This window comes from Symphalangus syndactylus, chromosome 9 (assembly GCF_028878055.3).
Source record: "Symphalangus syndactylus isolate Jambi chromosome 9, NHGRI_mSymSyn1-v2.1_pri, whole genome shotgun sequence".
NCBI lineage: Eukaryota > Metazoa > Chordata > Mammalia > Primates > Hylobatidae > Symphalangus > Symphalangus syndactylus.
In genome coordinates, this window is record NC_072431.2 from 31,280,498 (window position 1) to 31,305,391 (window position 24,894).

Genomic DNA, 24,894 nt, shown 5'->3' on the forward strand with positions numbered 1-24,894 from the left:
GGGCCCAGCCTAAGCGAGCCCCAGCTCCTGCCCCTCACTGAGATGGTGAGCAGGCTGGGACAGTGAGGCCAGCCAGGCCCTGTGGCCTCTCATGAAGCCCCTCGTTCCTCGTTTGTGTGCCTTCTCTGCTCCTTTCTCTGGGCTGCCCCACCCTTCCCCTCCGTGCTGCCTGGGCAGCAAGGACAGGGACCAAGAGGACCAAGTGTGCCTTCCTCAGGGCCCTTCCTGAGAGCTCCACAGCCCACCCTGTGGCCCCCTGCTTGGCTTGGCCTGGCCTGCCCGGCCCCAGCCTTCCAATGCTGCTGCACGTCCTCATTTTCCTTTTTGGTCCCATCCTGCCCCCTCTGGCTGTTCTGCCTTTGGGCCTCAGCCCCAGCTGCCTGAGTTTGGGCAAGGTTCTTTCTCTGTGGCCTTCAGGCTCACCCCCAGGGCTCTGACCCGGGCCTCTCCCGCTGGCCCCACTCTACCTGACAGCTGCACTCCTGGTTTCAACTCTTCTAACTGTGAAAGCCCCATCCAAGGCTAACATTCGAGAGGCAAAGGGCTGCTAAGGGTTTCTTCTGCCCATTTAGTCCCCAGTGGCTCAGGCTCCTTCCTTGGAAGTTCCCTGGGGTAGGTGAGGCAGAGGCAAATCTCTGAGGAACTTGACTGACTAAGCAACGAAGACCCTTTCTGAGTTTTCCTCCCAAGGTCTTAGGGTGGCTGGGCAGTCCCCACCCCCTCACACTGTCTCAGGGTCTCTACCCCCAACAAGATTAGATTCCTTTTAGCCAGAAAGAGTAGTGAGAGGCTGCCAATTGGGTACACCTGGGGCTTTCAGGGCTGGAGTGCCCAGAGCCTCCTGAGGTCAGAGTTCAGAGGTTAAGGTATGTCAGGGGATGGAAAAGGAGCAGATGACCCCATTTGACCTTTACCAGCGAGGTCTGAGGGTCCTGCCTTCAAGTGCAGAGCCCCCAACACATTCAGATGGGGCTGGACAGACACAAAGCTACAGGGTTCCGCTGAGGGGCAGAGGCTGGAAAGAGTCACCCTCCCACTCAGCCCTCAGGGGACCCATCTAGGGAAGATGCAATGCTGGGGCAGTGGGGAGGGAGGCGGTCAGGGTGAGGGAGGCCAGCCAGGGGACTGAGAGAAGCAAGGAGGCTGCGGGGAGGGGGCTCGGGACGATGGGAGCAGCCCACCCACCACCACCTGCTGCCACTGGCCTTCAGAGGCAAAGTCCTTGTGGTAGGAGTGGGCGGGCCGGCGGTGCGCGTCAGACCTTGTCCAGCAGGGAACGCTGGCAGTAGAGCAGTCGCCTGGGGGTCCCATGGCGTCTGAAGAAGAAGACTGCAAGGCCCACTGCCAGCACCAGGAGCAGCAGCAGCACGGGCAGCACCACGGCAGCCGCGCTCACTGCCCCGCCGCCCTCCTCGTCCACCTCAATGATGATCACCTCCGTCTCCTCCTCAGTCCCCTCATCCGGCCGGCCTCCCGATGGGCAGCCCATCCAGTCCCGCAGGGCTGACTTGGGGTAGCCCGGTTCTACCTTCAGCTTCTGGTTGTTGAATTTCCAGTATTTGTTCCCCTTGTAGAAGTAAGTGAAGACTGCAGGGGGTGAATCAGAAGGTGGTAAGGAAGGGAAGACCCAAAGAGAGGAGAGGAGAGGAGTGAGGGAAGCTCTGTTAATGTGAGGGCAGCTGAGCTTCCCTCCACCTTCCTGAGCATCAGCTTCCTCAGCTGTAATATGGGGGTGCTTATAGTACCAGGTTGGAAGGTGGTAGGGATGAATGGGCACCATGGGTGGAAGCACCTAGCGCAGCGCCTGGTGTGTGGTATTATCATCGCCATTGTTTTCCATGCAGACTCCCTCAGGCTTCCCTCCCGCTCTTCCTCAACTCCCTATTCCCATCCTTCTCTCAGCGACACCTTCCCTTGCCCCTCTCACCTTCATCGCTGCCCATGAATGACCCTCTGGGAGACTCAGGGATCCCTTCCCAGACTTTGATGTTCTTGGGGTACTCGCTATCCACTGCCCTGAGCTCTTCGTTGAAACGGTAGTACCTGGGGAAGGGGAAAGGAAGGGCAGTGGCGGACACTGGGCATGTCCTCAGAGGGCGCAAGACCCGGACCGAATCCACCAGTGGGCAAAGGATAGCTGTGGACAGGGTGGGGACAGGGGTTTTGAGTAATGAGGGCCTGCTGCTGAAAGTGGCGGAAGGTGGGGGTGGAAGGGAGGGCCCAGGCTGCAAGGAGCCACCAGTAGCCCTAATGACAGTGCCTGGCTGCTGGGGTGGAGGCACAGTGCTGGGGGCAGGAGGCGCCAAATGACCAGGTCTGAAATGACCCGGTCACATCCCACTCACGCGGTGCCCAAAGGAGGCTGCCCAATTCTAGGCAACAGCAGAGGCTCAGCCAGCTCCTTCTCCAGGGAAGCATCTTGGGGGTAAAGTGGGTCTTTCTCCAGAACTGAGGGAATTTGGGGTGGTGGTGGTTTCTGAGGGAGGCCTGGGGTTAAGGGGTTGAGGTCTTACTTGTTTCCACGGAAGAAGTAGGTCTTTCCATTGGGCATCCAGAAGAGAGCAGCATCAATCTTGTCGGTAGGCAGCCCTCGGCCCAGCTCCTTAATGTGCTTGGGGTAGCCAGGTTCCAGGGAAGCCTCATCAAACACCCAATGCTTGTCTCCTGGGGAGGACAGGCGGGCAACGTCTGGGTTCAACTTAGGCTCCAGGGACTTTAGAGGAAATCAGCTCCTCTAGGGAGACCCTCCTCACTCCCAAAGACTAAAGTGGAGTGCCTGGTTACCTTTGAAGAAGACGAATTTGCCATCCTTCCTCTCGTAGGCAGTGTTGATGGATGCAGGCAGGCCCCGCCAGAACTGGCCAATGGGCATTGGGTATCCATCCATCACTTGGTTATTCCTCACCCGCCAGAACCAGCGCTCCTGGAAGCCAGTCAGTGCAGGAAGAGTCCATTATGTCTTGCGGCCTAGGTCTCTGGCTCAGTCCCCAAAGCTCCCCCACTGCTGTTTGTTCCTCAATTTTAGTTTTTAGTCCAGCTGTTGTCACTTCCACCCAGCTGCCCTACCACAGAGTCCCCCCCACCCCGCCTTTTTTTTTTGAGATGGAGTCTCACACTGTTGTCCAGGCTGGAGTGCAATGGCCCTATCTCGGGTCACTGCAACTTCCGCCTCCCAGGTTCACGCGATTCTCCTGCCTTAGCCTCCCGAGTAGCTGGGATTATAGGCGCCCACCACCACACTCGGCTAATTTTTTGTATTTTTAGTAGAGACGGGGTTTCACTATGTTGGCCAGCCTGCTCTCGAACTCCAGACCTCAGGTGATCCGCCTGCCTTGGCCTCTCAAAGTGCTAGGATTACAGGCATGAGCCACCATGCCTGGCCCATAGAGCCCTTTTGTCTTTCAAACCAGCCCACTTCTTCTCACCTTGAAGACAAACATCTCCCCTCGGAGCATGGCCACGGTGTCAAAGTTCCCGTCACAGATGTTGGGCCCATAGGTGGGGTTTTTGGGCTTATCAGGAACAGAAGGCCGGGAGGTAGTCCTGGGTTGAGGGGGCATCTTGGTGGGGAACCCTGACTCACTCCCTGGGGCAGAAAACATGAGGGGCATTTCAGACTTAGGAGGAGAGAGGGGAGGGAAGGACAGACAGATGGGCAGACAATACCCTTGGAAAAGTGTGGATGGACTTCCAGGGGAGGCTGAAGCAACCAACTGGGAGGCGACACAAAAGATGGGCTCAAAAGTGGAGCTGATAGAGGCAGGGTCAGGTTGGCAGGGGGCGGTGCGGAGACTGCAAGGCATGAAAGAGGGGAAATGCGTAGACCAGGAGGGAACAAGGAGCAGAGGAGGGAGCAGGCGTGGGTGTAGACTACTCGCCATAAAGTTGCTGGATGCCCCGGCGGTCATCATCAGGCAGCACAAAGTTCTCCGTGTCCATCCACTGGTAAAACGGTGCCATGATGGCCGAGGGGTCACTGGAATGCTCGAGCCCCAGGGCATGGCCCAGCTCGTGCACAGCCACCAGGAAGATATCATTTCCTGGAAGGATGGGGACAGTGACGATAGCAGCCTGAGTCCCTTCTCTCAGCCTCCCTGCTTCCCCACCAGCAGCTTTGGTTTCACCTCCAAGCCTGCTGCCCACGTTTTCAATCCAACGTGACCAAATTCTGAGGTCCAGCTTTTTATCTGGTATTTAAGCACAAAGCCAGTCAGCAAGCTCCACTGGGTAGAGGTGAGAGAGAGCTTGGAAGCAGGACCCCCATCCCAGGAAGACCTGTGTTAAGGGAAGCCAAGGCCCTCTCTAGTCCCCAGTTTCTCCCGGGAGCTAGACATGACATCGGTCTGGAAAAGTGGGCCATAAGGATGCTTTGAAGTCTTTGACTGGAAAGCCAGTCAGTGGGTGAGAGGGGGGACCAGATGTAAATAGCTCAAACAGGACTCCTGCTTTTGTCAGAAGTTAGACCAGAAAGTCTTTGTGGTCCCTTCTAGCCCCGAGATTTTGGAAGGAGGGAGGGGAACCACCCCTACAAATGACTGTTGGCTTTTTCCAGAGTAAGTCCCAGGGATACTTGGCTCACCATTCAGATCCTCATTCCCGACAGTCCAAGGCTCGGCAGAGTCAAAGTGGGTGTCCCCTCCAATGTTGGGGCCTGGGAAGTAGGCATGGGCCAGGAAGCCACCCTCCCCATCGAAGGGCGTGCTGTCACCATGGAAGCCCTCGGCAAAGAAGATCATGATGTCGGCCTGCTTCTCATGGCCCTCACGGATGTAGGCATAGGGCACCTCGCGGAAGCGCAGTGGTGTGGCACTCTCCCACACGCGGAACGCCTTGCGAATGGCCTCGTATGTGGCATACTCGCCCACCTTGGGGGTGTAATTCTGGATGCTGAGGTCCAGCCACGTGGGGAGAGGATGGGGCGTGTTAGGATAAAGAGGGGCAACATTCTTCTTCCCTGCACTCTCCCAGGTCTGACTGTGCTGCCCAGCCACCTCTGCCTGACCCAACTCTTCCTGCTACCTCATGCACGACGCCTCTGTCTCAAGAACAAGGGATCCTCAAGCTTTGGCTCTTTGGCACTGGGGTGCACCCTTGACGGCTATACCTCTCTTGAGCATGAGAGCCATTTTCCTCCCCACTCCCAGGGATGCTTCCCAGGAACTGAGGGGAGTGGGGCAGGAGGTCTCTGAGTCCCTGCATAAGCACAATGGGTAGGGAATAATAACCAGATGTGAGAAAGGTTGCTTGCCTGTTGGACTCACCAGAAAGTGATTTCATTATGTTGCCATTTGAGACCTTGGATGGCGTAGCGCTTCCTTCGAACATTGGCCTTGATCTCAGCCCCAAACTTGTCTGGAACACCACATCGGGGGCGCCTCATGGCCCTGGAGTGGGTTTGGGTGTTAGGATTGGGATCAGTGCAGTGTATGAAAGAGAAAGGTCTCCACCGTCAGTGTTGGGTGAGACTTGCTGTGTGTCAATGTGGGGAAAGGCCAAGGTTATGAGGTCAGGGTGAACATGAGAGGGTCAGGATATGCACGTGGGGATGAGATATGGGGGGTGGGGTGCACAAGCCAGGCATTCAGGTAGGAACATCTCTGGCGCTGGCATTGTCAGTGGGTGCTAGGCAGGACTCCTGCCAGGGTCTAGCACTTACTTCATGGTGTCTGCATCAGCTTTGCCTGTTACTTGCAAGCCGTAAAACTTCTGCATGGCAGCGATGGCCGCTGAGAGTGACTGGGGTGAGCGCTGTGTGTGGGTACGTAGGTCCCCGGGAGGCAGGTAGCCATATTGCTGTAGCCAGGCCTGTAGGGAAAGGGGTATGGCTTAGAATGTCCCCACCTGGCCCATGGGGTGCCTCTACCTCCCCCACAATGCCCAGCATACAGCCTTGGCTTGGTAAAGAAAGGGCAGTGGGTTCCTAGCTTGGCTCCAGCAGCAGGTCTGGAGGAGCTCCCAGGCTAGACCTGATCTCTGGCCCAGGCCCCAGTAGGGCTTGTCCCCTCGGGGCTATGGGCCCAAACAGTCTTTTGGCTGTAGCTCTCTTGAAAATGAGAGAGAGCCCTGGTGGTTTAATGGGGTTCTGAGATGTCTTCTCAGAGCTGTGATTCCTTCTAGCACTTTTCTCCCCCATGTCAGTGTTCTTGCAAATATAGCATGTTCCACCTGAGAATGGGCTATGCCCATCATGGGTGGGGAGGGGTGTTGACAGGCTGAGTGAGCTCTACTATTGGGCTTGACCTGAGGCCCTCCTGGGATGGGAGTGCCATGTCCCCAGGACCCTCACAGCTGAGATCTTTTTAGAAAGGAGGGCAGAAAAAAGAGCTAGAGCTAAGGCTGGCTGCTACAAGGGGAAACTAGGAACTTGGGATGTGGTAAGAGGTGTGATCCAGCTGAAGCCAGGATCCTGCCGCTGTCCTTATCCAAGCAGCATCTGACCTATGGCTTGGAACCTAAAGGCCTATTGAAGATTCTCAGCAGAGGCCGGGCGCGGTGGCTCACACCTGTAATCCCAGCACTTTGGGAGGCCGAGGCAGGCAGATCACGAGGTCAGTATATTGAGACCATCCTGGCTAACACGGTGAAACCCCGTCTCTACTAAAAATACAAAAAAAATTAGCCGGGTGCGGTGGCGGGCGCTTGTAGTCCCAGCTACTCGGAGAGGCTGAGGCAGGAGAACGGCGTGAACCCAGGAGGCGGAGCTTGCAGCGAACTGAGATTGCGCCACTGCACTCCAGCCTGGGTGACAGAGCGAGACTCCGTCTCAAAAAAAAAAACAAAAAACAACAAGATTCTCAGCAGAGGAAGTGGAGATAGGGGTGGAGGAGGAGACTTGGTGACTATTTTATTTCAGGTATGTTGTGAATTGGTCATAATGTAAAGGCTGGCATATTGCCTTAAATTAAATTAATGTTAGGTTTTGGCATTTGATTAAAAGGTACACACACTGCAAAGCCCTGTTGAGGAGAAAGTCAGCCTTTATTGTAAGAACAATGGAGTATTTTCTTAAAGCCTCGAAGTAAAACAAGCCAGGCTGGGCGTGGTGGCTGACGCCTGTAATCCCAACAGTTTGGGAGGCCGAGGCGGGCACATCACCTGAGGTCAGGAGTTCGAGACCAGCCTAGCCAACATGGCGAAACCCTGTCTCTACTAAAAATACAAAAATTAGCCACGCATGGTGGTGGGCACCTGTAATCCCAGCTACTCGGGAAGCTGTGGTAGGAGAAGTGCTGAACCTGGGAGGCCAAGGTTGCAGTTAGCCAAGATCGCGCCACTGCACTCAGCCTGGGTGACAGAGCGAGACTCTGTTTCAAAAAAAAAAAAAAAAAAAAGCCAAGTTATATATGAAATATGAAGATGCTTGGATTCTTTTATGGGGAGAAGACACCACCCAGATAGCTCTAGTCCCTGCTGCAGCTTTGCTTTCCTTAGGGAGTTCGGGAAGGGACTGTAGGTTGCCCAGGACGGGACCTTGGAGGGGAGATGGGGGAGGCTGCTGCTGGGTGGGTGCTGCGTCTCCTAGCCGAGGTCATCAGGATGGATTGCCACATGGCCCTTCACCTCTGGGCTCAGGCCCTGGTGATGGGGCAGTAGTGTTGCATGGGGACTGGGGGTGACTCAAGAGCAGCTGACTGGGGACCTGAGCCCACAGGGGCAAGAATTGCAACATGGTTCTGGGAAGTGATCCCCCAAGGCTGATGCCAGCTAGAACCCGAGATGTAAACAACCCAGCCTTTTCCCAGCCAACAGTCTTGGCTAGAACAACCCTAGCACCACCTAGCTCCGAGGCTCTGAGAGCCCCTCCTCAGGGGTAGAGGAAGGAGTGACATTTAACCTTTGGTATACCAGAGGGAGCCAAGCAGGGCACACCAGTCTGGGGCTGCTCTCAGGGAGCTGCAGGCTTGCCCTGACCTGTTCTGGCTGATGCCACAGCCAGTGCCTGGGGAGGCCTGCTGTGGCCTGTGCGTAACTATGCAGGAAATGTCTTTTGCCCCTAGCCTACCTGTAGGATAAACACACCCCAGGCTTATGACCCTTGGTTGAGGAGCAGCTGCCTCAGGACTTGGGGAAGGATGGGACTGGTCTACTGACGCTGGAAGGCAGGAGGACTGAGGCCAGGCCCCCTCAACCCTCAGAGAGCAAAGCTGAGAGAATTCGCCTAGAGCAGAAAGACAGAAGGAAGGGCAGCATAGAGATGGGGAGAATCCACATCCAGGAGCTCTGGGGGAAATCCCCTCTGGAGTCTTTCAAGAAGCTAGGCGGGTCTAAATATTCACACCCACAACCTCCACCCCATACCCTCGGGAGAAAAATGAAGGCTCAGTCAAGTGAAGGACTTCCCTGGAGTCAAGAGAGCCGCAAGGCCTGGAAAGGAAGTGCCCCCATCTCTCTCCTCCCCCCAGGCCTAGGCAAGTTTCTCTCCTCACAGAGACTATGAGGTCGACACCACAGAAGAGAGGACTCTTGTGTCTGCGGCTGGGTGGGAGGAAGGCCCAGCGCCAGACAGGCCATGGGGAGGAGAGGGCTGTGCTGGAGCTGGTGCAGGACTCTGGAGGCCTGGTGGGAGGGATCCAGCTGCATGAGGCCTGCACCACCCCAGCTTTCCCTCCACATTGGCCTGGAGAAAAAAGCAACTATGTTGGGTCAAAGAACTCAGCTGGCTGGCTTTGTCTTTGTGAATGAGAGAGATGCAAGGTATTCCCTAGGAGAAAGTCAACGGAACACCTCCCACCTTGGCTTAGGAGTCCAGGGGAGGGTGGGGGGACCTCCAGCTCTGCAGTAGGCCCTGGATTCTAGCCTCTGGGGCTGCTCCTCCCTCCCTTCCAGGGCCCAGAAGCAAATGGTGGTTCTGGCACTGGGACCGCCCATGACCCAATTAAAACGGAGCCAGGGCAGCCGCCCCTCCCCTGGGGAACCCAGCAGAGCAGGGGAGGGAAAAAAGGCAAGGCAGTGAAGTTGGCGGTGGGCAGCTCCCCAGATGCTCAGGGCGCTCCCTTTCAGGTCTGAGGAGGACTCTAGGCCTGGGAAGAGGACGACTCCTCCCGGACAGGCAGGCTCAGCCTCCAGCACCAGGGCAGGTTTTTACTCTCCCTGGTCTCTGAGCACTCCACGTTTCGTCTTCCACCCCCATTCCTGGGGCCATACTTTTCCAGTCGGCCCCAGACCCTTTCAGGGACAGAGAGAGAAGACAGTATTCTTTCCAAAGAGTTTTCTCCGGGGTGGGACCAGGACGGAGAAGCCAAACCCAGATCCCATCCCCCTTCTAGGGCCCTTCCTGGCCCCTCCCGACCGCACCCAGGCCCTTGCCAGGCTGAGTGGGTTGAGATGACCCAAAATAAGAAGCTCATTAAATCCGTCTCCCACCTTCACCCCAAAATAAGAGAGACAGAGGAAAAACCTCCTCAGACAACTCCCACGCAGCTTCCTCTGGGGCCCGGTGGGCCACCGTCTGGGCCGGGGTGGGGGTGGGGGGCACCTGAGCCAGCCGCGACGTGTGAGGGCACCCCGGATTAGACCCTCTCCCCATTCCCCAAGCGACGCCCCCAGGCTCCCTGCAATTAACACAGAAAAACAATTAACAAAAAGGGCCTGAAGGCGCCGACGCGGGTGCGGATAAGGGGAGGCAGCGACCCGGCCGATCGCCGGGCTCACAAGGAGAGCTTTGTGTGTACGGAAACGCGGCCAGCGCGCCGGCGCTGCGACCCTCGACGTCAGGGATGCGGGTAGGGACACAGCGGGGTCCTCTCGGGGAGACGGGGGCTGTGGCCCTGGACGCTCGGCCGTCCACCCTCGACCCCCAACTGGCCGCAGACGCGTCCGCTGAGGGCCTGCGCCACCCGGGGAGGCCGAAGCGCCCATCGGAGGGCGCGCCGGCGGGAGAACGCTGGAGAGCTGGGAAGTCGAAGAAACAACAAACTCTCGCGCATGACGAGGAGCCGGGACAGCGCGGGGTTTGAGCGGAGTCCAACTGTTTATCAGGCGGTTCCAGAGCTGAGCGCAGAGCCCAAGGGAATTGGGGAAGGGGGAGTTCGCCCCAGTTGTAAAGTTCTTCCAAGGACTGGGAAAAAAGAAGGAATGGGAAAGATAGTCGGCGGCGCAGGGGGTGGGGGCAGCTGGTTGGAAGCGGGCAAAAGTTGGATCGATCTGGAAGTTTGGAGACGAAGAGGAAAAAGATAAGGGAGGGGGAATCCTGCAGGCCTGAGCAGCCGAGATCCCAAAAGCCCTCCTCTCCGAATAGAGGCTGTCCCCTTGGAGACCCCCGGGCTCGCCTGCCGGCGGGCGCGACTCCGGCAAGGGCCGGGGAGCTCACTTACTTCGGGGCTGAAGCTGCTGCTTTGGGCCGAGCCGAGGGAGGCGAGCGCGGTGCCGAGCGTGAGCAGGGGGAGCAGGAGACAACGGGAGGGTCTTGGGGCGGGAGACATGGTCCGAGACCACCGGGTCAGCCGGGCAGTGCGGCCTCCGCGGCCGGGCCCACGCCCTGGGGTCGCACCGCCACTCCCTCGGGGCGCCTTTGTCTTCGATAGGCACTGAACTTGAATTCCTAGAGCGCTGTCGGCTTGGAGTTAAAGGGATTGTTCCTCAAAGTGCCCGTTTGCTCTTCTCCTCTTTTCCGGTTTTTGATCTTTCTTCTGCTTAGTCGGCGAACTGGGGTCTGGATTCCTCTCTCGCTCTCTCCTCTGGTCCCTCCCTTCTCCCACAGCCTCTCCTCCGTCCCCGCCCCAGTGCCCTCCTTTCCTGGTTGGGGACGTGGTTGTTTTAGCCTGAATCCAATTACAACCAAGAACTGGAAGAAAAAAAAAAAAACAAAAAAAACCTCTAAGTTGCCTTTTTGTGGTGCAGGCTGCCATCTGCAGGGGTTGAGGCCGCGGTGGACAGCAGGGGGCTGTACGGGGATCCAGGGGACGGGATGTGGGAGACTTTGTCCCCATAAGCATATTCTGAGTGGCTTGATTCCTCTAGTATTCAGCATTTGTCTCACCTCAGGGTGGGCATTATTGGGGGCTACGTGGCTAGGGGCAATGAGGAGCTCAGAGCGTGGGATGGTGGTGGGGTCTTCTTCCATGCCCATGAGACCTGCAGAGGGAGAAGGGGCCAGTTTACTAATACGGGGTTATCTTCTGGGCCCTGTAGACAACTGTCTATGTCCCTCCCTCTGCTGCTAAAAAATCCAAACTATAACCCAACTACCAACAACAAACCCCACAACCATACTGGATCTGTGGCTCCAACCTTTGTAGAAAGACAAAGGTGATTCCTTTATTGTCATTTGTAATGTGGCTGCACCTTTAATTGGAACTCGCTGGGAGGAAAAGGGTACAAGGCCGTGGGATCTGGGGGAAAGCAAATCAAGTTGGGTGAAATTATTGTAAAAGAAGGGATTGGGAGTTGGGACTCTGGGGTTTAGTTCCACCTCTACACTGAAAAAGGAGGCAATTCTTAAAGAGTATAATCTCCTTTAGGGACTTACTGGACTCAGAACAAAAGGTGGAGGTATGTAGGGAAGGGATAGGGCAGGATAAAGCTGACAGTGAGAAAGGGAGACAGATGAGTTGGGAACTAGACAGATCTGGAAAAGCAGCACAACAGAAGCAGGAAAAGTGTGGGAGACAGAAAACTAGACTATCAGCGAAATCTAAGATCCAGGAATTGCATTTGGTCAGTGAGGAGAGGACGGAGGTAGTGCGAGGAGGAAGGGAGAAGAAAGCAAAGGAAGGAATAGAGGAGGGTGGACAGAAATTAGGTCGGGTAGGAAGCTCCAGAAATCCTAGGGATTCAGGAACTATCGCACTTCTGTGGCAGAATAGAAGTCTAGTGCTCAGTATTGTAATGAAAACAAAGGTCTTTTACCCTCAGATTCATGATCAATAAAATGAAAAGCTTTTCAGGTCCTGTGGAGCCTCCAGGTTTGTGGGAGGTATATGGTGTGTGTTATTAAACAGCTACCTGGCTGGGCGTGGTGGCTCACGCTTGTAATCCCAGCACTTTGGGAGGCCGAGGCGGGCGGATCACAAGGTCAGGAGATCGAGACCACGGTGAAACCCCATCTCTACTAAAAATACAAAAAATTAGCCAGGCGTGGTGGCGGGCGCCTGTAGTCCCAGCTACTCGGAGAGGCTGAGGCAGGAGAATGGCGTGAACCCGGGAGGTGGAGCTTGCAGTGAGCCGAGATTGTGCCACTGCACTCCAGCCTGGGCGACAGAGTGAGACTCCGTCTCAAAAAAACAAAACAAAACAAAAAAAACAGCTACCTACCCCGCAGTGACTGAGGGCCGAGCCCTTATGTAGGGCTTTCCTACACAAGCTGGGGTTGGGAGGTAGAGGCCCCACTTCAACCAATCTCTGGAATGCAGTCAGAACCATGGAGACCTCAGAACCCCACTCTTGGCAGAACATGCAACACCCAGGTATGATTCTTCCCACATCAGCCTTCCCAGTGGGGGTAACCTCCTGGACCACATATCTGAATCTTAGGAAGACTGACACCAGATGCTTGCCAAAAAAGGGACCTCGGCTAGAAAATCTTTTTCATGAAAACGTTTATTAGATGCCAGCTGTACATGGCTTAAACTGTGTATGGGCTGTTAAAGGCTTGAGTGCCTGGCTAGAACCAGGAAAACTGCTGTCCCCTTTTCATGTTCACAGAACAGCTATTTCTCATAGTTGGGCTAGTCCTATGGCCTGCAAAGGAGGTAAAAAAATTTTTTTTTTTTTTTGAGATGGAGTTTCGCCCTGTCGCCCAGGTTGGAGTGCAATGGCATGACCTCGGCTCACTGCAACCTCTACCTCCTGAGTTCAAGCGATTCTCCTGCCTCAGCCTCCTGAGTAGCTGGGATTACAAGCGCACCCCACCACGCCTGGCTAATTTTTTGTATCTTTAGTAGTGATGGGGTTTCACCATGTTGGCCAGGCTGGTCTCGAACTCCTGACCTTGTGATCTGCCCACCTCAGCCTCCCAAAGTGCTGGGATTACAGGTGTGAGCCACTGCGCCTAGCTAGGAGGTAAAAATTTTAAAGCAAGACTTAGCTGAACTGGAATGGAACCAGAGATGAGGGCACTAAGCCAAGCCTCCCAGGCAGTGATCTAACAGCTTGTTCTTGGTGTCCCAGCTCTTTTGCTCTGAAGACAGATGGGGAACGTGAAGGCTCTCTTCTGGCTGCATGAAGCATCTAGGTGATAGAAAAGAAATCCAGAGAGAGGCTGAGGAAGGGAGGCAGGAGTTGCTTTTTATTGACTTGAAAGTGGGCTCTTCAGTGAAGCCCCTTTGGGTTTAAGAGCATTTTCCTGCTTCCTTTGTTCTTCCTGCAACTTCTGCTGCCTCAGCTGCCATGCTTGTAATCCAGCGTCCATTTCCTGTGACAGCAGTATAACTCGTCTCTGAAACAGACAGGAAAACAGTGTGGATAACATCTGGGACTTTAGCGCTATACTATATATCCTTCCACTTACAAATTCAGAGGTTTCATCTGGAAAATGACGCTGCTGACTCCCCAGTGGGAGCAAGTTCTGGCTTGGGAAGCAGAGGGAGACAGCAAAATGTGCAGCAGGATGTCTACTACTGGTTCCTGTCCTGCGAGTGCCCCACTCTCTTCCTCCCTTCTCACAGTGCTATTAAAACCTTTGGCTGGGGCCAGGCACAGTGGCTCACACCTGTAATCCCAGCACTTTGGGAGGCTGAGGCTGAGGTAGGCGGATCACCTGAGGTGGGGAGTTCAAGACCAGTCTGACCAACATAGAAAAACCCTGTCTCTACTAAAAATACAAAGTTAGCCGGGTGTGGTGGCACACGTGTGTAATCCCAGCTACTAAGGAGGCTGAGGCTGGAGAATCGCTTGAACTTGGGAGTAGGCTGAGGTGAGCTGAGATGGCACCATTGCACTCCAGCCTGAGCAACAAGAGCAAAACTCTGTCTCACAAGAAACAAAAACAAAAAAACCCTTTGGCTATTATTAATAAAACCTCCGTATGAGGGGTACATGTTTGCTTAGGTGCAACACAGCTCAAGACAAATTATGATTTAAATGTTCTCCTTCCAGGTAGCCCTGGCTGTTGCTCTAGCCACTCACTGCAAACGTCTCCCTTTCAGCTTTTCTTCGAAGCTGGCCTTTCATTGGGGGAGCAGGGCGGCCATCTACAAGTAGAAGTGAGAGAAAAGGCAAGTGTTAGAGACAGTCTGCAGCACCTTGTGCAAATACTGTGAGAGGAATAAGGGAAGAACCAATCTCTAGCTCTTCTCTTCCATTTCATAAACATTGTAGCTTAATTATCCTAAAATATGTCCATCATCTTCAAGGGTGAGGTACGATAACCCAGAATAAGCTCCTAGACATATTACTACTCTATTGCATTTTATTTATTATTTTTTGAGACAGTCTCGCTCTGTTGCCAGGTAGGAGTGCAGCGGCGCAATCTCAGCTCACTGCAACCTCTGCCTTCCAGGTTCAAGAGATTCTCCTGCCTCAGACTCCCGAGTAGCTGGGACTACAAACACGTGCCACTATCCCTGGCTAATTTTTGTATTTTTAGTAGAGACACTGTTTCACCTTGTTGGCCAGGATAGTCTCGATCTCTTGACCTCGGGATCCACCTGCCTCAGACTCCCAAAGTGCTGGGATTACAAGCGTGAGACACCGTGCTCGGCCTTTTTTATTTTGAGACAGACTTTTGCTCTTGTTGCCCAGGCTGGAGTGCAATGGCATGATCTCAGCTCACCGCAACTTCCGCCTCCCAGGTTCAAGCAATTCTCCTGCTTCAGCCTCCCGAGTAGCTGGGATTACAGGTGCGCACCACCACGCCTGGCTAGTTTACTACTCTGTCTCACTTAACTCTCATTAGCCTTGTATTTGAGGTCCTCTGCAATGCTGAATCTACTGTTTTGTCTTCAGAAACTCTTGGCCAGGCGTGGTGGTTCACACCTGTGATCCCAGCACTTTGGGAGGCTGAGGCAGGCGGATCACGAGGTCAGTATATTGAGACCATCCTGGCTAACACGGTGAAACCCCGTCTCTACTAAAAATACAAAAAATTAGCCGGGCGTGGTGATGGGTGCCTGTAGTCTCAGCTACTGGGGAGGCTGAGGCAGGAGAATGGCCTGAGCCCAGGAGGTGGAGCTTGCAGTGAGCGAGATCGCGCCACTGCACTCCAGCCTGGGCGACAGAGCCAGACTCCATCTCAAAAAAAAAACAAAAAAACAAAAAAACAGAAACTCTTAAGCAATGTGATCACTGTTGTACTATGTATCTTTGCATAGTACATTCAATCCCACTCCACAATGAAATGCCCTCTTTTCCTTCCAGCCAAATCTTCATCCTTAGGTCCACTCAAACCCTAACTTTCCCAGAAACGCTAATCTCAAGTCCATCAGCCTTCTCTTCTGAAAGAAGTACTGAATATTTAATATTCACCTATTTGCCTTGGAACATTTACTGTACTTTTTTTTTTTAAGTGTTATTCAGCTACCTCAGGTCCTTTTGGAAAGGGGCAGAGTATTGAAACATTATTATTATTATTTTTGAGACAAGGTCTCGCTCCGTCACCCAGGCTGTAGTGCAATGACATGATCTCAGATCATTACAACCTCTGCCTCCTGGGCTAAAGCAATTCTCCTGCCTCAGCCTCCCGAGTAGATGGAACTGTAGGCGCATGGCCCTGAATACTATTACTTAATTTTTAAAACGTCCATGCTTTGTCCCAGTTAGATTTTAAGTTCCTTGGGTCAGGGACTGTGTCGCTAGCTTTTGCTATTCACAGTATAGTGTAGGCACATAAGCATGTTAATAAAAATCCATAAATATCAGCTGACTTGCTGAAAAGATGCAGTATCTGACCCAAGTAGTTTACTTTCTGCAAAGAAAGAAACAGTGAAAACTCTGCCCAAAAATTTGAAGGCAAGACAGAGAAGAGGTGTTATTTACCAGGAAGGGGAACCAATATTGTGTATGCCACATGCTTTACACTGGTTTTCATTTTATCCTTATAAGAACCACATGAGATAGGTATTCTTTTACAGATATGGAAACTGAGACTAAGATAAAATTAAGTAACTTGTCCAAGACCACAAACTTATCGAGAAGGGAAGCCTGGATTAAGAATAAGGTCCATAGGCCAGGCATGGTGGCTCATGCCTGTAATCCCAGCACTTTGGGAGGCTGAGGTGGATCACTTGAGCTAAGGAGTTCAAGACCAGCTTGGGCAACATAGCAAGACCCTGTCTCTACTAAAAGTTAAAAAAAATAATAATAATAATTAGCCAGGAATGGTGGTGTGTGCCTGTGGTCCCACCTACTTTGGGGGCTGAGGTGGGAGGACTGCTTGAGCCCAGGAGATCAAGGCTGCAGTGAGCGATGATCATGCCACTGCACTTCAGCCTGGGTGACAGGGCAAGACCCCATCTCAAAAAAAAAAAAAAAAAAAAAAAAAAAAGAAGCAGTCATATGTAATTCCAGAGTCTTTCCAATAGTCCATACTACTACAAGGAGATGCCAGGCTTCTTACAGTAAATAACAAGTAGAAAAAATCTTCACCATCTTCCTCAGTCACCAATTATCCAATTAAGCAGGATCATACTCCTAGAGAGCAACAATAGGGTATTAAATATTCAGATCTCTGTGTTGTCAAGGAGGACTGGCCTATGTTCTAGTCCTGGCTTTGCTACTACCTAGCTGTATGATCATGTGCAATTCACTTCTGTAGGCCTCAAATTTCCTACTTGTACACTGGAGTCTCATAAGGAGAATGGGGAGTAGCTTCAACTTCTCTAAGGTCCTCCCTTCTAGGGCTAATATCTATTCTCTCTCTCTCTCTTTTGTAAGTAAAGGTAAAAGAATATTCTGAAGGGAGCCTGCCATCCATAGTCTTCACCCTTCTACCCCTCTGAGACGCTTATTTCTGCAGCTTTTCAAAGAGCTCTCCCTGCATTTGGTACCAAATACTGAAAATTCACTAACCACAGAAAAAAGTGCTTCTTGGTTAAAAAAAAATGTCCCCCTTTGAAAAACGCAGAAGTCTTGTCATCCCCTTCCACCCTGGCGGCCCCAAGTCATAATTATCTTCTGCTTATCTCCACAAGCCAAGATCCTGTTTAGCTTTACCTTCCTTAGTCCAAATGCAATCTACAAAATAAACAAGAGGGCTTCTTTCCCCAAATTCCGTTTTCCAAATAAAAAGTTAAACATTTTTACACGCCCCCACCTTGATACCCCCAGCTCCCCGTCCAGGGGCGTTCCCTCTGGGTGAAAATCTCCCCAGTGGAGTTAACTGTCAGATCGGTGCTTACCCGCATATGACCAGTCTGGGAGCTCTGTAAGGGGCCCGTAGCCGGAGGGGTTGGCAGCCAGTCCCTGCCTGTGTGGGGAAAAACAGATCTGTGAGGACCTAGCCCAGCTTCTGGTCCCCCAGGTCCCCTCATCCCAGCACTCACTGTAGTCGCCACTGGCCGCCCGCCCAAGCTGCTGTGCTGCAGTGCAGCCTCCGGACACCTGCTGGGAGAACAGAGCAGAGTTGGGGGAGAGGCCGCGCAGCCGGATCAGGGGTCCTGTGCCCGTCCCCAACGGGTCCCCGAGTCCACGGTCCCTATCTATACCCACTCACTGAAGAGAACAGTCGCTAAAGCAGCCATGCTGAGCGGGAGTAGCCGGGATAGCCGGAAGTAGGCGTGGCCTCGGTGGCCACGCGCGACGCTATCGGGGAAGCAGGAAGTCGCCATCTTGAATCTGGGTTTTCAATCACGGGCTCCGCCATCTTGGGTCATCGTACGGAAGAAGAGACAAAACTGCGATCCAGGTTTTTGAGGTGAAAACGAATTGTCGTTCAGCGCATGCATTCTCAGTGGAAGTCATGTCCTCCCAGATTAAGCCGTTCTGAACAGTTCCCACAACCTCCCTGCAGCGGTCTGTAGTTCATTGAAATTGATATTAATAGTAACTTTGATCTCAGGAGTAACATCCACGTCATTCTACAGATCCTCGCATCACTGTAACAGTTTTCCTAGACTAAGAAAAGTAATCAAATCTAGAGTTAATCGGAAATTGGGCCAGCCTGGGCAACATGGCGAAACTCCCTTTCTACAAAAAAATGAAAAATTAGCCCCGTGTGGTGGTGCATGCCTGTGGTCCCAGCTACTTGGAAGGCTGAGGTGGGAGGATTGCTTGAGCCTGGGAGGCCAAAGGGTGCAGTAAGCAGAGATCATGCCACTGCACTCCAGTCTGGGTAACAGAGCGAGACCTTGTCTCAAAAAAAATTCCATATGGTAAGTGCTGTATTAGGTGTAGCTTTTATGGAGAGCAAAACCAGACATCAATATCCTGATAGAGCTCTCCGTATAAAAGAAACAAGACAGGCCAGGTGTAGTGGCTCACACTTGTAATCCCAGCACTTTGGGAGGCTGAGGCTGGTGGATCACCTGAGGTTGGGAGTTCGAGACCAGCCTGACCAACATGGAGAAACCCTGTCTCTACTAAAAATACAAAATTAGCCAGGCATGGTGGCACATATCTGTAATCCCAGCTACTTGGGAGGCTGAGGCAGGAGAATTGCTTGAACCCGGGAGGCAGAGGTTGTGGTGATCCGAGATTGCGCCATTGTACTCTAGCCTGGGCAACAGGAGCAAAACTCCATCTCAAAAAAAAAAAAAAAAAGAGACAATCAAATGATGACATACATGAATATTGTCATTGAGTGCTGGGAAAGGAAATACATGTTGTTTGTGAGTTTATAGTGTGAACTTGATCTACAGTAGACCATCAAAGATGACTTTCCTGAGAAAGGGGTATTGTATTGGAGCTAAGATGTGACATTCCATTTTATAAGTGCTACCACCACACATTGCTTAATATTCTTGCAACAACCCTGTGAGGTAGGTACTAGAAAGTGGCAAACCCTGATTGGCGACTCCCCTACTTTTATCACTTGCTATTCAGTACTGTCTTGGAGAAGTCATTTATCCTTCATTTTTTAATTTTAAAAATGCTTAATATGTTACATTTGTGAAAACGATCTAAAAGTGATAACGTGAGTGAAAGTGCTTTATAAATCCTGAAACTCCTACAAAAGAGCCCATTAACTGTCTGCCAGGTGTGAAGGGAAAATATCTTGGTCCTCTTCAAGCTGAGAACCTGGGACCACTCGGCAAATCTGCCTCCATTTCTATTCAAAGTCATCTCTCTACTCACCGAGATAGATGCATATTCTCATTACCTCTTCTGGAAAGACTTATCAGAAACTCAAAATAATGCAACCATCTGTCTCTCACCTACATGTGACCTGGGGGCTCCCAGTGAGGGGGCCTTGCTTTGAGCTGTCTCTGCGTTTCTGGACAGAACTAACGCTACTTCTTACATGTTCATGTCTCCCTAAAATGTATAAAACCAAGCTGTGCCCGGACCGCCTTGGGCACATGTCTTCAGGACTTCCTGAGACTGTGTCACAGGCATATCCTCAACCTTGGCAAAATAAACTTTTTAAATTAACTGAGACCTGTCACAAATTTTGGTAAGCACAGAGGAATTCTGAGTGGAGATGCCCTTGATCTTTAAAAAAAAAAAAAAAAAAATCTCCGCCGGGCGCGGTGGCTCACGCTTGTAATCCCAGCACTTTGGGAGGCCGAGGCGGGCGGATCACGAGGTCAGGAGATCGAGACCACGGTGAAACCCTGTCTCTACTAAAAATACAAAAAATTAGCCGAGCGTGGTGGCGGGCGCCTGTAGTCCCAGCTACTCGGAGAGGCTGAGGCAGGAGAATGGCGTGAACCCGGGAGGCGGAGCTTGCAGTGAGCCGAGATCGCACCACTGCACTCCAGCCTGGGTGACAGAGCGAGACTCCGTCTCAAAAAAATAATAATAATAATAAATAAAAATAAAAAAATAAAAAAAATCTCCTATTGGCTGGGCGTGGTGGCTCATGCCTGTAATCACAGCACTTTGGGAAGACAAGGCGGGTGGATCACTTGAGGTCAGAAGTTTGAGACCAGCCTGGCCAACATGGTGAAACTCCATCTCTACTACAAATACAAAAATTAACTGTGAAGTGCTTTGATGACTTTTGTAGCAAGTTTTGAAATCAAGGGCCGGGCGTGGTGGCTCACGCTTGTAATCCCAGCACTTTGGGAGGCCGAGGCAGGCGGATCACGAGGTCAGGAGATCGAGACCGTGGTGAAACCCCATCTCTACTAAAAATACAAAATTAGCCAGGCATGGTGGCGTGCGCTTGTAATCCCAACTACTGGGGTGGCTGAGGCAGGAGAATAACTTGAACCCAGGAGGCGGAGATTGCAGTGAGCCAAGATCGTGCCACTGCCCTCCAGCCTGGGCAACAGAGCGAGGCTCCGTCTCAAAAAAATTAAAGAAATCTCCTATCGGTGCTTGGTACCAGCATGAGCTAACTTTATGGCTCAAACCAATAAGACAATTTGCTGAGGTCTGAGAGCATCCCCTCCAGAGAATCCCTGATCTCCCAAAATTTGGTCGAGATCTAAAGTTTATTTTGTACAACTGCTTTTTTTTTTTTTTTGGAGTTTTACTTGCTTCCTACATTTTCCTGCTTCCATGAGTTTGAACTCACTTCCAATAGGGAAGATGAGGTTTTTTTTTCCTGCTTCTAGGCTGGTAGAGAACAGTCTACAGCCTGAGACCCATCACTAGGTAAGAAACTGGTTTGGGATTTTTGTCTTGCAAATTCCTTTTAAATGACTAAAGTTAGCATTTAACAGCCAGCTGGTGTTAATTTCTGCTTACACTTAGAGCACTCAGAAATCGTATAATTAGTGTGATCATTGTTAGTTTAGTAGCATTTTGTCATAGCTGAAATATGGTAATGAGATTAAAAAAATTTTTTTTCTTTTGTTAAGGAGCTCAATAGTTAAAAGTCAGCTTAATTAAAAGGCTAACATCCAAGATGTGTGTGTCTATGGATGCATGTGTGCATGTTTGTATTTAAAAGGCCTTCATTAGGCCGGGCGCGGTGGCTCACACTTGTAATCCCAGCACTTCGGGAGGCCGAGGCGGATGGATCACGAGGTCAGGAGTTTGAAACCCGCCTGGCCAACATCGTCAAACCCCGTCTCTACTAAAAGTTCAAAATTAGCTGGGTGTGGTGGTGCATGCCTGTAATCCCAGCTACTTGGGTGGCTGAGGCAGGAGAATCACTTGAACCCTGGAGGCGAAGGTTGTGGTGAGCCGAGATCACACCATTGCACACAAGAGTGAAACTCCATCTCTCTCTCTCTCTCTCTCTCTCACACAGACACACACACACAGAGAAAAGAAAAGATGAGAAACTGGCCAGGTACTGTGGCTCATGGCCTGTAATCCCAGCACTTTGGGAGGCTGAGGTTGGAGGATCACTTGACCCCAGGAGTTTGAGACTAGCCTGGGCAACATAGTGAGACCTTGCCTCTACTAAAATTTAATTTTTGTGTGTGTGTGTTTTGCCAGGCATAGTGGCATGCACCTGTGGTCCTAGCTACTTGGGATGTTGAGGTCAGTGAGGTGAGAGGATTGCTTGAGCCTAGGAGTTCGAGGTCATCTTGGACAGTATGGTGAGACCCTGTCTCTACAAAAAATACAAAAAATTGGCCGGGCAGAGTGGCTCATGCCTGTAATCCCAGCACTTTGGGAGGCTGAGGCAGGTGGATAACCTAGGTCAGGATTCGAGACCAACCTGGACAACATGGCGAAACCCTGTCTCTACTAAAAATACAAAAATTAGCTGGGTGTGGTGGCACGTGCCTGTAATCCCAGCTACTTGGAGGCTGAGGCAGGAGAATCACTTGAACGTGAGAGGCGGAGGTTGCAGTGAGCCGAGATCGTGCTATTGCACTCCAGCCTGGACAACAAGAGTGAAACTCCATCTCGGAAAGACAAAAAACAAAAAGCAAAACAAAAAATTAGCCAGGTATGGTGGTGTGTGCCTATAGTCCCAGCTATATGGGAGGCTGAGGTGGGAGGATCACCTGAGCCTGGGGAGGTCAAGGCTGCAGTGAGTTGTAATCACACCACTGTCCTCTAGCCTAGGTAACAGAGCAAGATACTGTCCCAAACAAACAAACAAACAAACAAAACACATGGGGTGGAGTGGGGCATATGCATTTAGGTGAACAAATAATGTGTATAGTATGAACACAGCATGCAAAAGTGGACAAGTACAATTATTTAACAGATGTGGGAGTCAAGGAGCCAGAGCTGGAGGACTTTGGGAGCAGGATGGGAAGTTTCATTGGAACTAGGAAATCTGAGAAGAGAAGGGTCTTTAGAAGCACCATGGCTCACGCCTGTAATCCCAGCACTTTGGGAGGCCGAGGGAGGTGGATCACAAGGTCAGGAGTTCGAGACCAGCCTGGCCAATATGGTGAAACCTCATCTCTACCAAAAATACAAAAACTAGTCAGGTGCGGTGGTGGACACCTGTAGTCCCAGCTACTCGGGAGGCTGAGGCAGGAGAATCACTTGAACCCGGGAGGCAGAGGTTGCAGTGAGTCAAGACTGTGCCACTGCACTCCATCCTGGGCCACAGAGTGAAATGCTGTCTCAAAAAAAAAAAAAAAAAAAAAAAAAAAAAAGAAGGAAGACAAGTTCAGCCTTTATATATATATATATATATATATATATATATATATATTTTTTTTTTTGGTAGAGATGGGGTCTTTGGGGTCTTGCTATGTTTCCTAGGCTGGTCTTGAATTCTTAGGCTCAAGCAATCTTCCTGTCTGGGCCTCCCTAAATTTAATCTTTGATGTGGTTAGTGTGATACAGCAGGGGGACAATCCATGGGTTGTAAATACCACAAAAGGGCTCCTCACCCAAACAGCTACCTCTCATCTCAGCCTCCCTGGACACAGAGATAGATAGAGAGAGAGAGACAGAACCCCAGAGCGCTGACAACTAACATCATCAGCATTCTCAGGGACCTCATGGAACGCTGTTGGAGGGAGGGGTCTGGCACCTGGACAGCACTCCTCTATGACTTCATCACCCTCAGAAGCCACAGGAAAGCAGCTTCGTCATCCTAAACTGAATGTCTTTTAACCTCTGGACTTCAACTGGCAAAGACTGGAGTTAAGAATAATGTGAAGCATCAGGCATCTGTGCTTCATGTGTTTCCTCTCTTAAACTGCTTTGCCTTTCAAGGGCATCATGCCCTGTATTTGGCTTTAACATTTTGTTATCCCAGCCTAGGCAACACAGGAAGACTTTGTCTCTCTCTTTTTTTTTCTTTTGAGACAGAGTCTAGCTCCATCGCCCAGGCTAGGGTGCAGCGGCGTGATCGCGGCTCACTGCAACCCCCGCTTCCTGGGTTCAAACGATTCTCATGCCTCAGCCTCCCGAGTAGCTGGGATTACAGGCACATGCCACCATGCCCAGCTAATTTTTGTAGTTTTTAGAGACAGCCAAGACTCTGTTTCTTAAAAAAAAAACAAAACCGGGCGCAGTGGCTCACGCCTGTAGTCTCGACACTTTGGGAGGCCGAGGCGGGCGGATCACAAGGTCAGGAGATTGAGACCATCCTGGCCAATATGGTGAAACCGCGTCTCTACTAAAAATACGAAAATTAGCCGGGCGTGGTGGCGCGTGCCTGTAATCCCAGCTACTGGGGACGCTGAGGCAGGAGAATCCCTTGAACCAGGGCGTCAGAGGTTGCAGTGAGCCGAGATGGTGCCATTGCACTCCAGCCTGGCGACAGAGAGAGACTGCATCTAAAAAAAACAACCCCCCCCCCCCAAAAAAAACAGCTGGGCACCCACCTGTAGGCGTCCGCCACCAAGTTCCAGTTACTTGGGAGGCTGAGGCTGGAGGATTGCTTTAGCCCAGAAGATCAAGGGTGCAGTGAGCTCATGTTTTGTCTAATATGTTTATCCAAATAGTCTCCTTCTGTTCTGTAAGTTTGTATTTATACAGTTACTTTTTTTTTTTTTTTTGGGACAGAGTCTCGCTCTGTCGCCTAGGCTGGAGTGCAGTGGCGAGATCTCGGCTTACTGCAAGCTCCGCCTCCCGGGTTCACGCCATTCTCCTCCCTCAGCCTCCAGAGTAGCTGGGACTACAGGCGCCTGCCACCACGCCTGGCTAATTTTTTTTTGTATTTTTAGAAGAGACGGGGTTCCACCGTGTTAGCCAGGATGGTCTCGATCTCCTGACCTCATGATCCGCCCGCCTTGGCCTCCCGAAGTGCTGGGATTACAGGCGTGAGCCGCCGCGCCCGGCCCCTACAGTTACTTTTGTACAAGTGCTTTGCTCTGGGAAATTAGGTGCCTTGTAATTGTGATTGATAATGATGACATTGGAGAAGGAACATAAGACGAGACGGAGGAAGCTGACTCTGGGTAGGCAATTCTACTTCATTTTGCAATTTCTTTTCCTTTTTGCATGCCTATGAGAACATTCTAAGATTGAAGAAGTTGTGGAGAGAAGAGTGAACTGTTTGGGAATTCTTTCGTTATCTCCATTTTTAGGACAGTACAAAGAACAAATCACTGTCACCTCATGCAAGAAATGTGAGAACAGTGTCTACAAATCACTCAATACACTACTTTGCATATTATTTCCTTACTACTTACATAATTTATTGTGATATATTCTGCTTCTTTTCCCAGAGCTGTCAAATCTCTGCTATATCAGTACTGGCTAAATTAGGTGTTAAATGGTTGAGCTTCAAGATGGGCAAATCATGACTTCGGACTACATTCCTCCTTGCCTGGCGGCTGGGAAATTCCTTAAGCTCTGTGTGTTTCTATCCGACTGGTCTTGAAGGCGGTGGATCTCTGCAGAGCGCCAACGTTGGCTTAAAAAAACCCCAAAGCTAGATTGTCCAAAAGGTATATAAAAGGTAGTTGTATTATTTACAAGCCATCTTTTAGCCTTAAAAAGTGATGAAGCATTTCCAGTTCCCTTTTCTTGAACTAATTCAGC

The 24,894-nt window shown here is 51.4% G+C and overlaps 3 protein-coding genes across 12 annotated transcripts in view; 1 reads left to right on the forward strand and 2 right to left on the reverse strand.

Annotated features, from left to right (window-relative positions):
* Window positions 1–281: 281 nt before the first annotated feature.
* MMP14 (matrix metallopeptidase 14) lies at window positions 282–11,068 on the reverse strand. The gene is made up of 11 exons (XM_055291855.2): window positions 10,979–11,068; window positions 10,314–10,783; window positions 5,657–5,805; window positions 5,262–5,384; window positions 4,580–4,887; window positions 3,879–4,040; window positions 3,426–3,586; window positions 2,785–2,923; window positions 2,514–2,664; window positions 1,928–2,043; window positions 282–1,587 (listed from the first exon to the last, which is right to left on the reverse strand). Exons 2-11 carry the CDS (start codon window positions 10,419–10,421, stop codon window positions 1,256–1,258), a joined length of 1,749 nt encoding a protein of 582 aa, XP_055147830.1. The 5' UTR covers window positions 10,422–10,783; window positions 10,979–11,068; the 3' UTR covers window positions 282–1,255.
* A 1,451-nt stretch (window positions 11,069–12,519) lies between these two features.
* On the reverse strand, window positions 12,520–17,753 carry MRPL52 (mitochondrial ribosomal protein L52). 4 transcript variants are annotated; one of them, XM_055291877.2, is made up of 5 exons: window positions 17,588–17,747; window positions 17,418–17,478; window positions 17,274–17,341; window positions 14,065–14,129; window positions 13,205–13,375 (listed from the first exon to the last, which is right to left on the reverse strand). In XM_055291877.2, the coding sequence occupies exons 1-5, from the start codon at window positions 17,700–17,702 to the stop codon at window positions 13,226–13,228; spliced, it is 459 nt and encodes a 152-aa protein (XP_055147852.1). In that variant the 5' UTR covers window positions 17,703–17,747; the 3' UTR covers window positions 13,205–13,225. The 4 variants fall into 4 exon arrangements, with proteins under 4 accessions (XP_055147854.1, XP_055147852.1, XP_055147853.2 ...); XM_055291878.2 differs by having other exon boundaries at window positions 17,418–17,475; window positions 17,588–17,732; XM_055291880.2 differs by having other exon boundaries at window positions 14,058–14,129; window positions 17,418–17,475; window positions 17,588–17,678.
* The window catches only part of SLC7A7 (solute carrier family 7 member 7), a 55,590-nt gene continuing 48,409 nt past the window's right edge, over window positions 17,714–24,894 (forward strand). For 3 of the 7 annotated variants that reach the window (XM_063609422.1, XM_063609417.1, XM_063609424.1), the window contains exons 1-2: window positions 17,833–18,245; window positions 24,579–24,800. The gene's annotated coding sequence lies outside the window, so the exon portion shown is untranslated. Of the gene's footprint in view, window positions 17,789–17,832; window positions 18,246–18,277; window positions 18,852–24,248; window positions 24,309–24,578; window positions 24,812–24,894 lie in introns of those variants that run through there. The other 4 variants (XM_055291859.2, XM_063609423.1, XM_063609418.1 and 1 more) reach the window with 4 other exon arrangements.

Bases quoted from the DNA above. Each gene is read 5' to 3' on its own strand.
- MMP14 (XM_055291855.2), bottom strand. From the start codon at position 10,421: ATGTCTCCCGCCCCAAGACCCTCCCGTTGTCTCCTGCTCCCCCTGCTC. The intron at 5,806-10,313 runs GTAAGTGAGCTC...CTTTCCCTACAG, and splicing joins GCAGCAGCTTCAGCCCCGAA to GCCTGGCTACAGCAATATGG. The intron at 4,041-4,579 runs GTGAGCCAAGTA...CCATCCTTCCAG, and splicing joins CGGGAATGAGGATCTGAATG to GAAATGATATCTTCCTGGTG.
- MRPL52 (XM_055291877.2), bottom strand. From the start codon at position 17,702: ATGGCGACTTCCTGCTTCCCCGATAGCGTCGCGCGTGGCCACCGAGGC. The intron at 17,479-17,587 runs GTGAGTGGGTAT...CTGTTCTCCCAG, and splicing joins TTTAGCGACTGTTCTCTTCA to CAGGTGTCCGGAGGCTGCAC. The intron at 13,376-14,064 runs GTGAGTGGCTAG...TGTCTGTTTCAG, and splicing joins CTGAAAGGGAGACGTTTGCA to AGACGAGTTATACTGCTGTC.